This window comes from Cynoglossus semilaevis, chromosome 2 (genome assembly GCF_000523025.1).
Source record: "Cynoglossus semilaevis isolate Cse_v1.0 chromosome 2, Cse_v1.0, whole genome shotgun sequence".
Taxonomy (NCBI): domain Eukaryota; kingdom Metazoa; phylum Chordata; class Actinopteri; order Pleuronectiformes; family Cynoglossidae; genus Cynoglossus; species Cynoglossus semilaevis.
The window spans coordinates 11,441,571-11,454,242 of record NC_024308.1 but is presented as its reverse complement, the minus strand read 5'-3'; the positions used below and the strand labels follow the sequence as shown (position 1 = coordinate 11,454,242).

The 12,672-nt window shown below is 45.1% G+C and overlaps 1 protein-coding gene across 1 annotated transcript in view; it reads right to left on the bottom strand.

The window, feature by feature from the left end:
* Window positions 1–12: 12 nt before the first annotated feature.
* Window positions 13–12,672, bottom strand: part of nfia (nuclear factor I/A) — a 67,518-nt gene continuing 54,858 nt past the window's right edge. The window contains exons 3-7 of the mRNA XM_025063972.1: window positions 9,883–9,948; window positions 9,392–9,466; window positions 3,169–3,286; window positions 1,600–1,727; window positions 13–788 (exon numbers count right to left, since the gene is read on the bottom strand). Coding sequence (XP_024919740.1) covers window positions 628–788; window positions 1,600–1,727; window positions 3,169–3,286; window positions 9,392–9,466; window positions 9,883–9,948 — 548 coding nt within the window. The 3' untranslated portion in view covers window positions 13–627. The remainder of the gene's footprint in view (window positions 789–1,599; window positions 1,728–3,168; window positions 3,287–9,391; window positions 9,467–9,882; window positions 9,949–12,672) is intronic.

The window sequence follows — 12,672 nt, the reverse complement described above, 5'->3', positions numbered from 1 at the left end:
GTAGGATAATGAGCTGAAGCCCGTGGAGGTTTGTTAAAGAGTTTTGTCAGTAAAGAGTTCCAAACAAAAGGGACCGGAGAACAGAACTGTTCATCAATACACTCTGTCTAGAAGGATCCCTGCACAGGCACCTGTCCAACAGTACCAGATACACTCTGGTACTGTTCCCTGGGGAACAAGTTCTACTTTAAAGAAAACTGATGATTGTATGGTATAATACACACACACACACACACACACATTGTTGCTCCTGTGTTTTTTTCCTTCTTGTAAATACAAAGCACTTAACAGATATGATGATGTCATCAACATGCTGCAGGATAAGTGATGTGGAGACTGGAGCAGATGATGGATGATGATGGACCACAGGTACATTTGGACCAAAGGGGGAGAAGGGGGAGGAATGGCAAGAAAATAAAGACAGGGAGAAAGAGAAAGAAAGAGTGGAAGAAAGCAGAGAAGAAAGGATACGTAAGAAGAGGAGAAGAAAATAGGTTAGGAGGAGAGGGAAAAAAGTCAAAGGAGAACAAAGGAGGAGGTGAAAGCAGGAGGAAGATGTAAGAAAATCCACCGGTGAACCAGACTTTTTACAACACCAAAAAGGACAGACCAAAACCCATCCCCTTGTCAGAGAGGAGGAGGTGCAGGAGGAGGTGCAGGAGGAGGTGATGGAGGTAACGGTTTGAGACAGACACGGAGACGGGAACAGAAAGAAGAGGCGTGAGCAGAGTCTTTACCTTGTCGGGAGATGAACGAGCTAGCTAGAGAGCCACGCAGCTTATATCCAGCTTTCCAACGCAAGACGGAGGAACGAGAGGAAGAAGAGAAATGAGGAAGAAGAGGAAAAAAGAAAAGAACAGCAGCATGAATAATCTGATGACAGGAGGAGAGGGTAACAAAGGAGGAGAGGTGGAGGTAGAACCTCAGTCATGGAGCTTCCCTGTCAGGGATCAGAGAGAGAACTGATCCAGGACCTGATCTGGTCCCACCCACAGACACCTGGTTAGCTTTGAGCTAACTGAGACTTTTATAGCGTTGTGTTTTTTTCACTCTCAGTTCACCACAGGCTAACATTTAGCTCTGTTAGCACTGTAGCATGATGTTAATGATTTATGCACTCTGTGCTGATAATTAATTTAGGTTTTTTTTTTCTGGCAGGACTTCCATTATTGAAGAAGAGAAAAGTTCTGGAACCCACAGTGGGTTCCTGCACTTTAACTAACAATGAAGTGCAGCACAGCAGCTGTCAATCAAAGCCTCTAATGGAAAACCTCCAGCTAATCAAAGAGAGTAAGGCACACACGCACACACACGTGCGCGCGCGCACGCACACATACACACACACAGCCTCACTACACCCTGTAGCACACACACGTGCGCGCGCACACGCACACACACACACACACAGCCTCACTACACCCTGTTACATGATTGCATTTCCAAAGCTGTTGAGGTTAGGCAGGTTAGAGGGAAAAGTGTGTTTGTGTGTATGGTGGTGGAGAGGGAGGGGGAGGAGGAGGAGGAGGGGAGGGGCTTATCAGCTGGGGTGATGGAGGTCAGGAGGGTGGTGTTGGTCAGAGGGTGGAGGAGGTTCAGTACCTGGCTCCACGTCGTGCCAGCTGCTGGCCTGGCTGCCGCTGCCCGGGGAGCGACCCTGACTGGGGTAGTAGGACTCCTCTCCTGGACTGTCCACGTCCTCGTCCATACACTTTATCCTCTTGGCAGAGCTGGACCGAGAGACAGAAGAGGAGGGGGATCAAAAGAAGAAGAGGAAAATATAGAAATCTTATTTTCTATTCGATGAAAAAAAAAAGACGAACATTTTGATGAAGATCAAATCCTTCTAAAGATGTAAACGATGTCAAAATCCTCTTTGTTACACACACACACACACACACACAGGAAACAGGAGTATTCCATGTTAGGAGATTTTGCTGTAGTTGTGAGTGATCAACCCCGCTCCATTTTTCCACCTGAATTTGAAAATCCTGCTCAGACAGGTTGATGCAGGGTTTAGCTTACAGCAGTGATGAGTGATGAAGATGAACTTTTAGTGTTTAATAAAATAATAATAATAATAATAATAATTCATCTCCTACCATAGTTTCCTGACACTGTGTGGCGCTGTCTCCCCCACTGTTCCTCGTTATTTTACCCAGTTTTACAACAATAATATAAAACGTTTTCTTAATTATTATTATTATTTTTATTGTTATCAATATATTTGTTCATATCTGTGTTTTTGATGTTTATACGGCGGTTATTTGAATGAATTAACAGTATATTTCTGATGGGCTGGAACAAATGAATTGGTTTTTAGTTCTTTTTAATGAGGAAAATTCCATCCAGATACGAGTGCTGTTGTGGAGCAGATTAAACCAGTGTCAGTGTGTCCACTGTCTGTGAATGAATGTTTGACATCAGTAAAGACTTAAATGTTTTCATATGGATCTGTTTTATTCCCCTGCAGCTGTGAGTGTGAGTGTGTGTGTGTGTGTGTGTGTGTGTGTGTGGGACGTCTCTGGAGACGTGTGTAGAGTCAGTAAGGAGAGAGAGTGAAAAGTCAGAGGACTTACACACTGCAACATAAACATCCAGCTTGTGTGTGAGTCAGTGTGTGTGTGTGTGTGTGTGTGCGCTGCAGGGCAGGTATCTCCTCAGCAGACAGAGAGACGACTCTTGTGACCGCATCGATTTAACAGAGGAGGTCAGGGCAAACCTTACAAGAGAGTGGGTGTGTGTGTGTGTGTGAGTGTGTGTGTATTCACTGAAGATACTTTTTGTAAAGGATAAAACAGACGATGTTGTTCTGTAACCATGTGACCCTACAGTCCCGCTGTCACTCTGTTGTCCTGCCTGTTGTTGCCATGATGGGTCCACCAACCACGGGTTTAGAAACTCAACACATTTAAATTGAAGTTGACAAAAAATTACAGACGTTATTGTTATTACTGTGAACAGATGTTCTGTCCTGTCAACAGTTCCTGGTCCTGTCAACAGTTCCTGGTCCTGTCAACAGTTCCTGGTACCATGACCAGCCTGTGGACAGTACAGTGAGGCTGCAGGAGGACTCACAGGAAGTCAACTGTGTCCACAGTGACCAGGACCATCAGAGTGTTAGCTGATAGCAGGAGGAAGGTGTGTGTGTGTGTGTGTGTGTGTGTGTACCTGGAGGAGGAGGTGCTGGGCAGGGGTCTCCTCATGGCTCCTGGACTCATGCTGTAGTAGGAGGAGCTGTCCAGGTCGGCCAGTGAGAAGTTTGGACCAGTGCTGGCTGCGATTGGAGCTGACACAGAGACAGAGACGGAACTCATTAGAACTGTTTTCACTGTTTCACCTGGAACAAGTTCAGGATGTTCTCCTTCTACTGGTCTGAGCTCCTTCTACTGGTCTGAGCTCCTTCTACTGGTCTGACCTCCTCAACAGCTGCTGAAAGAAAGATCTTAGGGACTCTAAAAGACCCCGAGAGGTTCTTTCTTTTCACAGGAGCGTCTTCTTCAACACCCACCATGGAGACATGTTCCTGGGACCAGAAGCTCAGTTGGACTCTCCTGGACCTGTGATCCGTTCATCCTCCCTGACTACAACTCTCTGTCTCCTTTTGTTTTTCCTCTCTGTCTCTCCGGGGAGAGCAGTTCAACCAGAAAGGCCGGAGGGATGGAGTGGAAGAATGAAGGGTGAGGGGGAGACAGAGAGAGAGGGAGTGGGAGAGAAAGGGAGAGTCGGCTCTTTGTTGTCAAATGCTTCAATTTGAAAATCCCGCTGAAAAAAGGCAGCAATCAGCTTCAAACCCGGACATCCGTCTAGCCCCTCGCCTCCAGCCCCCCAATCCATCCCTCCCCTTCATCGCTTTATTGACAGAGAGCATGATGGCGTGATGGGATGAAAGGAGGAGGAGGGGGAGGAGGGGGAGGATGGTTTTCTGCTGAGCTCAGCTCTTTCACCTACACCTCTCTCTATCGGCCTCTCTCTCTCTGCCCTGCAGAGATAGGACTGGCCTGAGACAAACACACACACACACACACACACACACACATTTCCCCAAGGTCTACACAGTTTTAAGATGAGAAACTTCCTGTACAACACCATAAAACAAGTGCACCCTGGCTATGGATTAAAAGAGTGATGGACAACAAGACCACTAGGGGGCGTTTTGTTTGCAAAAACTTCTTCCATGGTTAAAACTAGAACTGAACCACTGATAACATAAAATATTTATGTGCATTTTGGGCAGGATCAGATGACAGGTGTGCTGATCCCTAGTGGCCAGTTTTAAACATGACACCCTTTATATTCTTGCTGTATTACAACTCCCCATTCCTGGTCCTGGCCCCGCCCTCCCACTCTAACATTAATGTTTCACTGTATCAGGACTAATCCTTGGTACTAATTCATTATTACTATCATTACCCGTGTTATTATATTAAAATGAATTCGTTTGTGATGTGGGGCACATATGGTGTTGGCAGATCACCAGGTGTGTGTGTCTGTGTGTGTGTGCGTTCCCTGGGGCGACAGAGTGCAGGAGGAAGAAGGAATGAATGAGCCTCGACCAACAAGGCCTGCAGCTTTATTCATCTTTCTGTCCCAGTGCGTGTGTGTGTGTGTGTGTGAGAGAGAGAGAGAGAGCGCGTGTTGGAAGTGCCTTGGGATGAAGGAGCTAGAAGGTGCCAAGTAGGTCAGCTGCCTTATCTATCTGCCGGAGTGTGAGTCTCTGGTCTTGACTGTGTGTGTGAGTGAGTGTGTGTGTGAGTGCATGTGTGTGTGTGTGAGTCACAGAGTGTGGGCGGAGCTGTGAGAATTGCTGCCCCTGGCTCACGGTGCCTTTTGCCCTCGCCACACCTCGCTAAATGCCTCAAAGAGCGCCTGTGCTCAGCACTCCTCTAACATTGCACCTGGCTTCAGCCAAAAGCGCCCCCTACTGGCAGCTGCAGTTTCCTGACTATTACACCATTTATTCTTCTGAGCGCTGGTGTGTGTGCATCGCCCTAACGTGACGTGTGTGTAACTGTGCTCCTCATCACAGGAACAATAACCTGAGGTCAAAGGGTAAGTTTCAGTAGTTTTCACTTCCTGTCACTGCCTGAGTGGAGCTTAGGCAACGCAGCCAAGACTCAGAGTGTGTGTGTGGGTGAATGTGTGTGTGTGTGGAGCTGACTGACAGGTTACAAATGTCTACAAACATCAGAGAGGACAGGAAGGGAAGAAGAAGAGGTGATAGACAGGGAGAGAGTGAGGGAGAGGGGGTGAGAGAGGTTGAGGTAGAGTGCTGTGCTACCACCTGATTTGTGTTTGTATTTATTAGTGGTGGTTAATTATTGTCAACACTGATGGAGTCGTTAGTCATTTCCTAATTGATTATTCTGCCACTTTATTTAATTCATTGATTAATCAATAGGTTTTAAAAACGTTACACGTGTTAAAAGAAAAACAACCCATCAGGCTGTGGCGCTGTGAGGTGACACCGTTCAGAGTCGGCTGTATTTCTGTCTCTTTAACGCCGACCGTGTTCGGAGCCACAACAAAACAAAGATAATTCTCACCAACCTAAAATCTTTGAAAGTTGTGACGTTGTCAGGACAAGCTCATGTTTGTGCACACCTCAAACTTTTGCACAGCTCTAAAACCAAAGGTTGTACTTGTGTGTGGCCCAACATGAGGCACGCCTCAGAGATGACGAAAGGAAGGAAGGAAGGAAGGAAGGAAGGAAGGAAAAGAAGGAAGGAATGAAGGAAGGAAGGAAATGAAGTGAGTGAGAGCTGACTGAAGTGGAGAAGTCAGAATCCAGTCTGCACAAATACACTGAAGTGACCAATTACATTTGATACAGACCTGCTACACTAACCTACACACACCCCCCCCTCTCTCTCTCTCTCTCACCCTTTCTTTTTCTTTGTGTGCTGCTTTAATAGGATATTGATCGACAGAGAGAGATTCGATTGGCTTGCCAGTGAATTGTGTAATGGCTGCGCAACACCAAGGTCACCCACCATGTGTGTGTGTGTCGGTGTGTGTGTGTGCGTGTGCTCAATACACCCCAATCCTTTATCTACACACCAACCCCGGCCACTTTTCATCTACCAGTAAAATATCGGTCTGTCCTGCCGACACCTGTGTGTGTGTGTGTGTGTGTGTTTATCTGTTCAGCCTCTTAATGAACGACACTGCGTGTCTTAAACACCTACTACAGACAGTAAAGGTGGAGTTGGTGGAGTGTGACAGACAGACGGAGACAGACTGGTCAGGAGACACGGCAGAAAGGTTTCATCCACGAGTGAAAGAAACTACACTTCATCCACGAGTCATCCACGAGTGAAAGAAACTACACTTCAGGTTTGTTTCACTTCAAAAACTTCCTGGAAAAACCAAACAATCTGATTTGACATTTGACCAACATGTGGGTGAAGACACTCCGGCTCCACTGTCACGGTGACAACACCATACATTCTTCTTCTGCGACACTGTACAACGACAACACCAGTGTTAGTGCTGGAGTGTTAAGAAATGTTGTTGAGAAAGCAGCCACTAGTGTTTCAGAGCTGACGAGGGTCAGGGAGGACGAGAGGGGTTCAGAGGAGAGTTCAGCCGTGACTTTAACTGACAAAATGTCTGGGCTTAAACTATAAGTTCCCAACAAAAGTCTCAAGGTCGCCAAGTGTAAATGAAACGGTCTGAGAACATCTTCATTATCCTCACATCGTCTGGTTAACAACTTTACAACCGTGACAGAATACACCAGTATGCAGATGATGTGACACTGATTAGGTTCTAGTTTTTGTCTTTCTATTCTTCTACATTTCATAGTTAGACCTAACTGTAACAACTGCGCCATCAACAGGTGAGTGTTTTCATTTGTCCAGTACATTTGTTTTATACAGTCATCCTGATTTATTTATCTCTGTGGTTCTTAATTAGCTGCTACATGATGCCTTCAGTTTATGGTCGTCTGAGTGTGTGTGTCTGTGAGTGTGTGTGTGTGTGAGAGAGAGAGAGTGTGTGTGAAGGCTTTCCTCTGCAGTGCTTTGAATACATAATAATGCACTTTCTAAATCAATGTGTCATTTGTTTGTGACGATCCAGTTTCACATGGTGAAGAGCAGACCTACAGCAGATCAATATCAACACTGATGATGTCATCAGTCTGCTCATCAAACAGGAAACACTGTTTCTGTTTCAAACACATCACCGTGGCCATCGTGTGTATCTTCATATGTCTACATATATGTATGTGTACTATATGTCAATATATGTCTTAGATACATTTGGTGTAAAAATAAGTGATGACCAATGTGAGGCGCTCTTCCTGCTGTTCTGGTCTCGAAATCAGTCAAATGCACAATAAAAATTATAAAGTTTACAATCCCCTCTCCCCCCCCCTCCCCCCCAAAGAGGACCATCCTACATACTGATCCATAAGTGATTCTTCCAGACCTGCATCACTGCAGATTTGCTGACCAACACAATATACACACATACACACACCCTTGGAATACAAATAGCAGATGTGTGCATCTTTGTATGTGTGTGTGTGTGTGTTCTTTCTCAGCCACTGCAGCAGACGTGACTTCGTAACGGCCCAGTCTACAGTTCACAGTCTACACCGGTGATTCCCAATCACTGGGCCGTGGCCCACTGGTGTGCCGTGAGAGATCATCAGGTGCGCCGCGGAAAATGATCCAGTTTCATTGGTCTAAAAAAAAACATTACTTATATCTTGCAAATCATTTTCCTTCGTTTATCAATGCGTGATATGCAGATCAATTAAATACCCTTCCACTATGTGGCAGCAAAACGCCATGACAACTAAAAAAAAAGAGAATCAGAGCGGTTGAAGAAGATCTTTGTCTCATGTCTTTCTTCAATTCCTGCCAGTATATCAGCAATTGTCTTCAACTAAACAGGCCAAGATTTTAGTGAACTCCGAGTATATTTAAACTAAAAGGTTATTATATTTTATTACATATACTTTTTGTCAGATTTTTGTGCCATGGGGTTTTCCTAACGAAAAAGTCATCGTAGCATCAAAGACTGAAATGTAATTCTTTATATAAATATGTATTTATATAAATGGAATATTTCAACCTATGTATGAGACATATACAGTAATTAACATGTTTTATAGAACTCTTGGTGACACTATGGTTCAATACTTCTATGGTCACTTGTAGGGCTGTGTGTTGTCAAGAATCTGTCGATATGATACGTATCACGATACAGGGGCAACAATACGATATATTGTGATATACTGCAATACTATAGACACGACAATATATTGAATTTCTTTTTGTACAATATAATTGTAGTAGAACTGCCACCATAGTAACCTGTCAACATAGTTGACTGGTAATTGTTAATAAATAAATAATAAATCAATACAGTGATGGAGGATATTGATACAGTGATATGAAAAGAAGTAGTGTGATATTCCAGTGTATCAATATTTTCTGACAGCACAGGACCAGGTGTGGACATGACCACTAAAGGTTAGTCTATGATGTCTCCTGAGTCCAGACCTACAGTCAGACCATGTCAGGTTCCTCAGCCTGAACTGGACATGTGGTTTAGACAGACTGTGGTTCTAGGTGTGTGTGTGTGTGTGTGTGTGTGATCAACCGTCCTTTGATCGGGGTCTCTGTCTGCTGACAGGCACTTTACATCAGCTATTGTTAGCGGTGGCCCATCGACAGACTTATAGATCTCACTGCGCTCTCTGTCACTCTCTCTCTCTCTCACCGTCTCCCTCTCTCTCTCTCTCTCTCACTTTCCCTCTCTCCTGCGTGTCGGCACTTTTTAAAGGTCACATTTATCCCTCATTCATCCTCTCTCACCCCCCCAACTCTGCAGGTCACATTTCTCACCCCCCTCCCCTCCAACATCATTTTTAAAATATCATGATTAGCATCATATCAACAGGTGATGGCTTTAATATAAAAAATATTATATATATTTATATGAATTATTAAAACAAATATGTAGATCAACATGATCATTTAGATAAAAGATTGTGACTGTATTTTGTTCTCCACCATCTTGGATAATCTGCCCTAATCTCATGTTTGTTCTGCCTCCGTCACTGTTACCCCGACCGTCTCCATCCATCATCTGCTGCCTGGCAGCTCCGTCTCCAACAACCTGTCCAATAAACCTAAAAAAGCAAAACTGCTGCTCATTGATCACAACCTGCCAGTGTGTGTGTGTGTGTGTATGTCATGTGGCCTTTCATTAAACTGAGCAGTGTCTGGTTTGAGTCTGGATGAATCACATTAGCTCCACTATCGATGACAGATCTGCAGTCCCATCACTACTCTGCCCCGCTCTCTCTCTCTCCCTCTCTCCCTCTCTCTCTATCACAGGTATTGGGGGTGGGGGTGTGGGTGTGGGAGGGACTTACTCTGTGAGACTCGTACTAGCTCAGCCACCGTGAAGACCCCGGGTGTCACAAAGCTGTCCTGGAAGCCCAGGTGACCTGAAGGAGGGAGAGAGAGAGAGAGAGAGAGTCTTAATTCTAATAAGTGGACACAAAGACTTTAGACAATAATCTGTGTCAGAGGTAGTCTGTAGCTGTAGTCTGTGGTTCATATTTTCAACCTCCATACCCCTGGTCTGGGTCAGAACCGGGTACAGGTACCAGCTGCAGCTGAGCCCAGAACCAGCAGAACAGGTGACAAACAGAGGCTCTGGTTTCTCAACAAGAACAATAACGGCAGCGGAATGTGTGAGGAAATACAGCTGAACCCAAGGGCCAAGGTGGAACACACACACACACACACACACACCATACAAAACAAAGAAAATGCTTTCTCACACACCAGGGTCAAATACAAGTCACCGTGAGTGAGGTGTGTATGCTCTGTGTGTGTGTGTGTGTGTGTGTGTTCTCACCGTTCTCCGGCTGGTCCTTGATATCTGACTCACTGGCCTGGTTGGGGCTCTCTGATTGGCTGCCTTCTGCAGAGAAAAGCAGACAAAAGCTGATGAGCAGGAGCTGCTGTGGAGCAGTGGGTGGAGCCAAAAGTCGGAGGTTCAATCAACGGCTCTGTTTGTTTACACTTAACCTCCAGTGGCTGCTGTTAGTTATGTAGAGTGAGTGTGACTCAAACTGAGGTACGGACACGGTGTGTGTGTGTGTGTGTAGTTGTCCAGGCTACAGAATAATGATAAACGGTTTTTAAAACATATTTTATGAGAAAAGGCAGCATGAAACATAAATACTACCATTATCATTATTATACTATTAATACTACTACTGCTGCTACTACTACTACAACCATACTACTACTACTACTACTGCTACTACAACCCTACTACTACTACTACTACTACTGCACACTGAGCTGCTATTGATCTTCACACCACAAGAGTCTGGTTTCACCAGCTCACTCTAATGTTGCTGCAGCAGTTCTACATATATTGTCAGTCCAAGTTTTAGTCTCTTCTGACTGGTGAGAGGTGTTCCTCTGGGGCAGGCACTGAGGCATTAGTGCATTATCAACACTACAAAAAAAACTTTGTAATATTTCAGAATCCCTTATTTTCTTTAAATCAAGGTTAAAAAAAGATGTAAACATGGTTTACAGCATGGTTCTTGAAAAATGGCCTCAGGTGAGTCATGCCCATAAATGGAATGGTAGACTGCTGTGGACAGTCACCTGACTGTGGAGTGATGCACAGGTACAACCTCAGTGTTAGCCCCCCCAGTTCTCCCCCGACACAGGGCTGTTCAATGATACATTTAGTTTGGCCATAAAATTCAGCTCGTACCATCTGGGCCGCTCTGACATAGTGCCTGGGCCACGTGTGTTTTTGTCATTTCCCTGACGGTAAATGAAGATCCAGATTCACCGAGTAGAAACAGGTCTGGACTTAGAACTGTCAGCCTTAGAACTGTCAGTTGGATGTTGGATCATCCAGGAGGATGTCAATATCAGGTCTGAGCAGGGTCACAGCGCCATCTAATCCCACTCTGTCCAATCAGTGTAATGGACCCAGATCTTCTGTTGGGTTCAGAGTCTCCTCTGATGAAATGGTCCACTGTCTGTGGGTTGGATGTTCAGTAGGACTGGTCCACTGTCTGTGGGTCAGATCCTCCTCACAGACGTCCGTCTGTACCTGACACTGACTAAATCACAAACACACAGCTGTTTCCCCGCTCATTGCCGTCACGTCGGACGACTTTCTAGAAGATTCTCCCACTCTGTAAACACAGCTGCTTCTCCTCTGCGTCTCCCCCTGTCCTCCCAGCATGCTCTCTGCTCCGGTGCAGCCCTGCTACGCTCTTGCAAATGATTTAGCGGCTTCAGGGGCATCGATCGGCTGCGCTGCAGATAAAACAGGCGGGGGAGTGGGAAGAAATATTACCCATCATCCCCCTGGAGCCCGGGCCGCCGGGGCCATGACTCAGGAGTGGACTGAGATGAATGGAACTGAGTCAGGATTGAAAAGGTTTAGTACAAACTTTTTAATTCTGATCAGATGAAGTGATGAAGCAGCAGTGAAGTCCAACATTTACTGAACCGAAATAAGACAAACATCTGACATGAGTCTGGACCGACCACCGCTGATCGGGGTTTGTTTCAATTTATATGGGGAAGAATCACAGTCTCCGTGTTAGAGAGCAGACCACAGGGAGCTGTAGTCAATAGAATTCTCATAAACCTTTTTGTTGGTATTTATCAAACAATTCCATAAGAATCCTCAGTAAAATCTAAATGAACTCGATCTTCAAAGATCTGCAGCTGATCTGGTATCATTTACTATGAGGCCGCAGTAATCTGAGGGGTTGCCTGTTTGAAACCCGGCTTTGGCAGGTCTGTGGTTGGTTAAATAAATATCAGAAACTCCTCTGCCCCCACCAACCCACCCACAGGGGCAGTAGAGTTCAAGCCACAAGTCACACTTCAGTCTGACGTCTCAGGTCATATTTTTCATTAGGCAAACCCCACGGCACACCACCAAACAAAAATCTGACAAAAACTATATATAATAAAATAACCTTTTAGTTTAAATATATTCACAATTCACTAAAATCTTTTTAGCTGAAAACAACGCTGAAATACTGGCAGGAATTGAAGAAAGACACTCAAAGATCTTCTTCCAAAGCTCTAATTCTTTTTTTTTGTATTTTCATGGCCATTTGCTGCCACCTAGTGGAAGGGTATTTGATAGTTCTGCATGTCACGCGTTGACAAACATAGAAAAATTATTTGCAAGATATAAATAATTTTTTAAGACCACTTGGCAACTGACATTGGGAAATGTTCTGCCGTACACCTAACCATCTCTCACAGCACACCGGCCTGTGCCACGGCACAGTGGCTGGGAATCACTGATCTAAGTGTCTGGGCTTAGAGACATTTGTGAAGATTAAAACTCTCGGGTCCAGAGTCTCCTAGTGTTCACTTCGGGTGCTGCATCATTGAAACCTTCCTGAGACAATGACACCGTTCACTCGACTCATTAGGCTTTTAGAAACTTAAAGAGCAGTGGCATTAGTTTAAAAAAAGGAGGAGGGGAGAGAGGGGGAGAGAGGGTCACCCCCTCAAAATCAACCAGACACCCCCCCCAGACAAAGTGCAGCATTTATCAGGCTTGTTTTGCATGCTGTTCAGCCACGCTCTCCGCTTCAGCAGCTTAAAACAAAGAGCATCAGGATGAAACCACGGCAACCGGCAC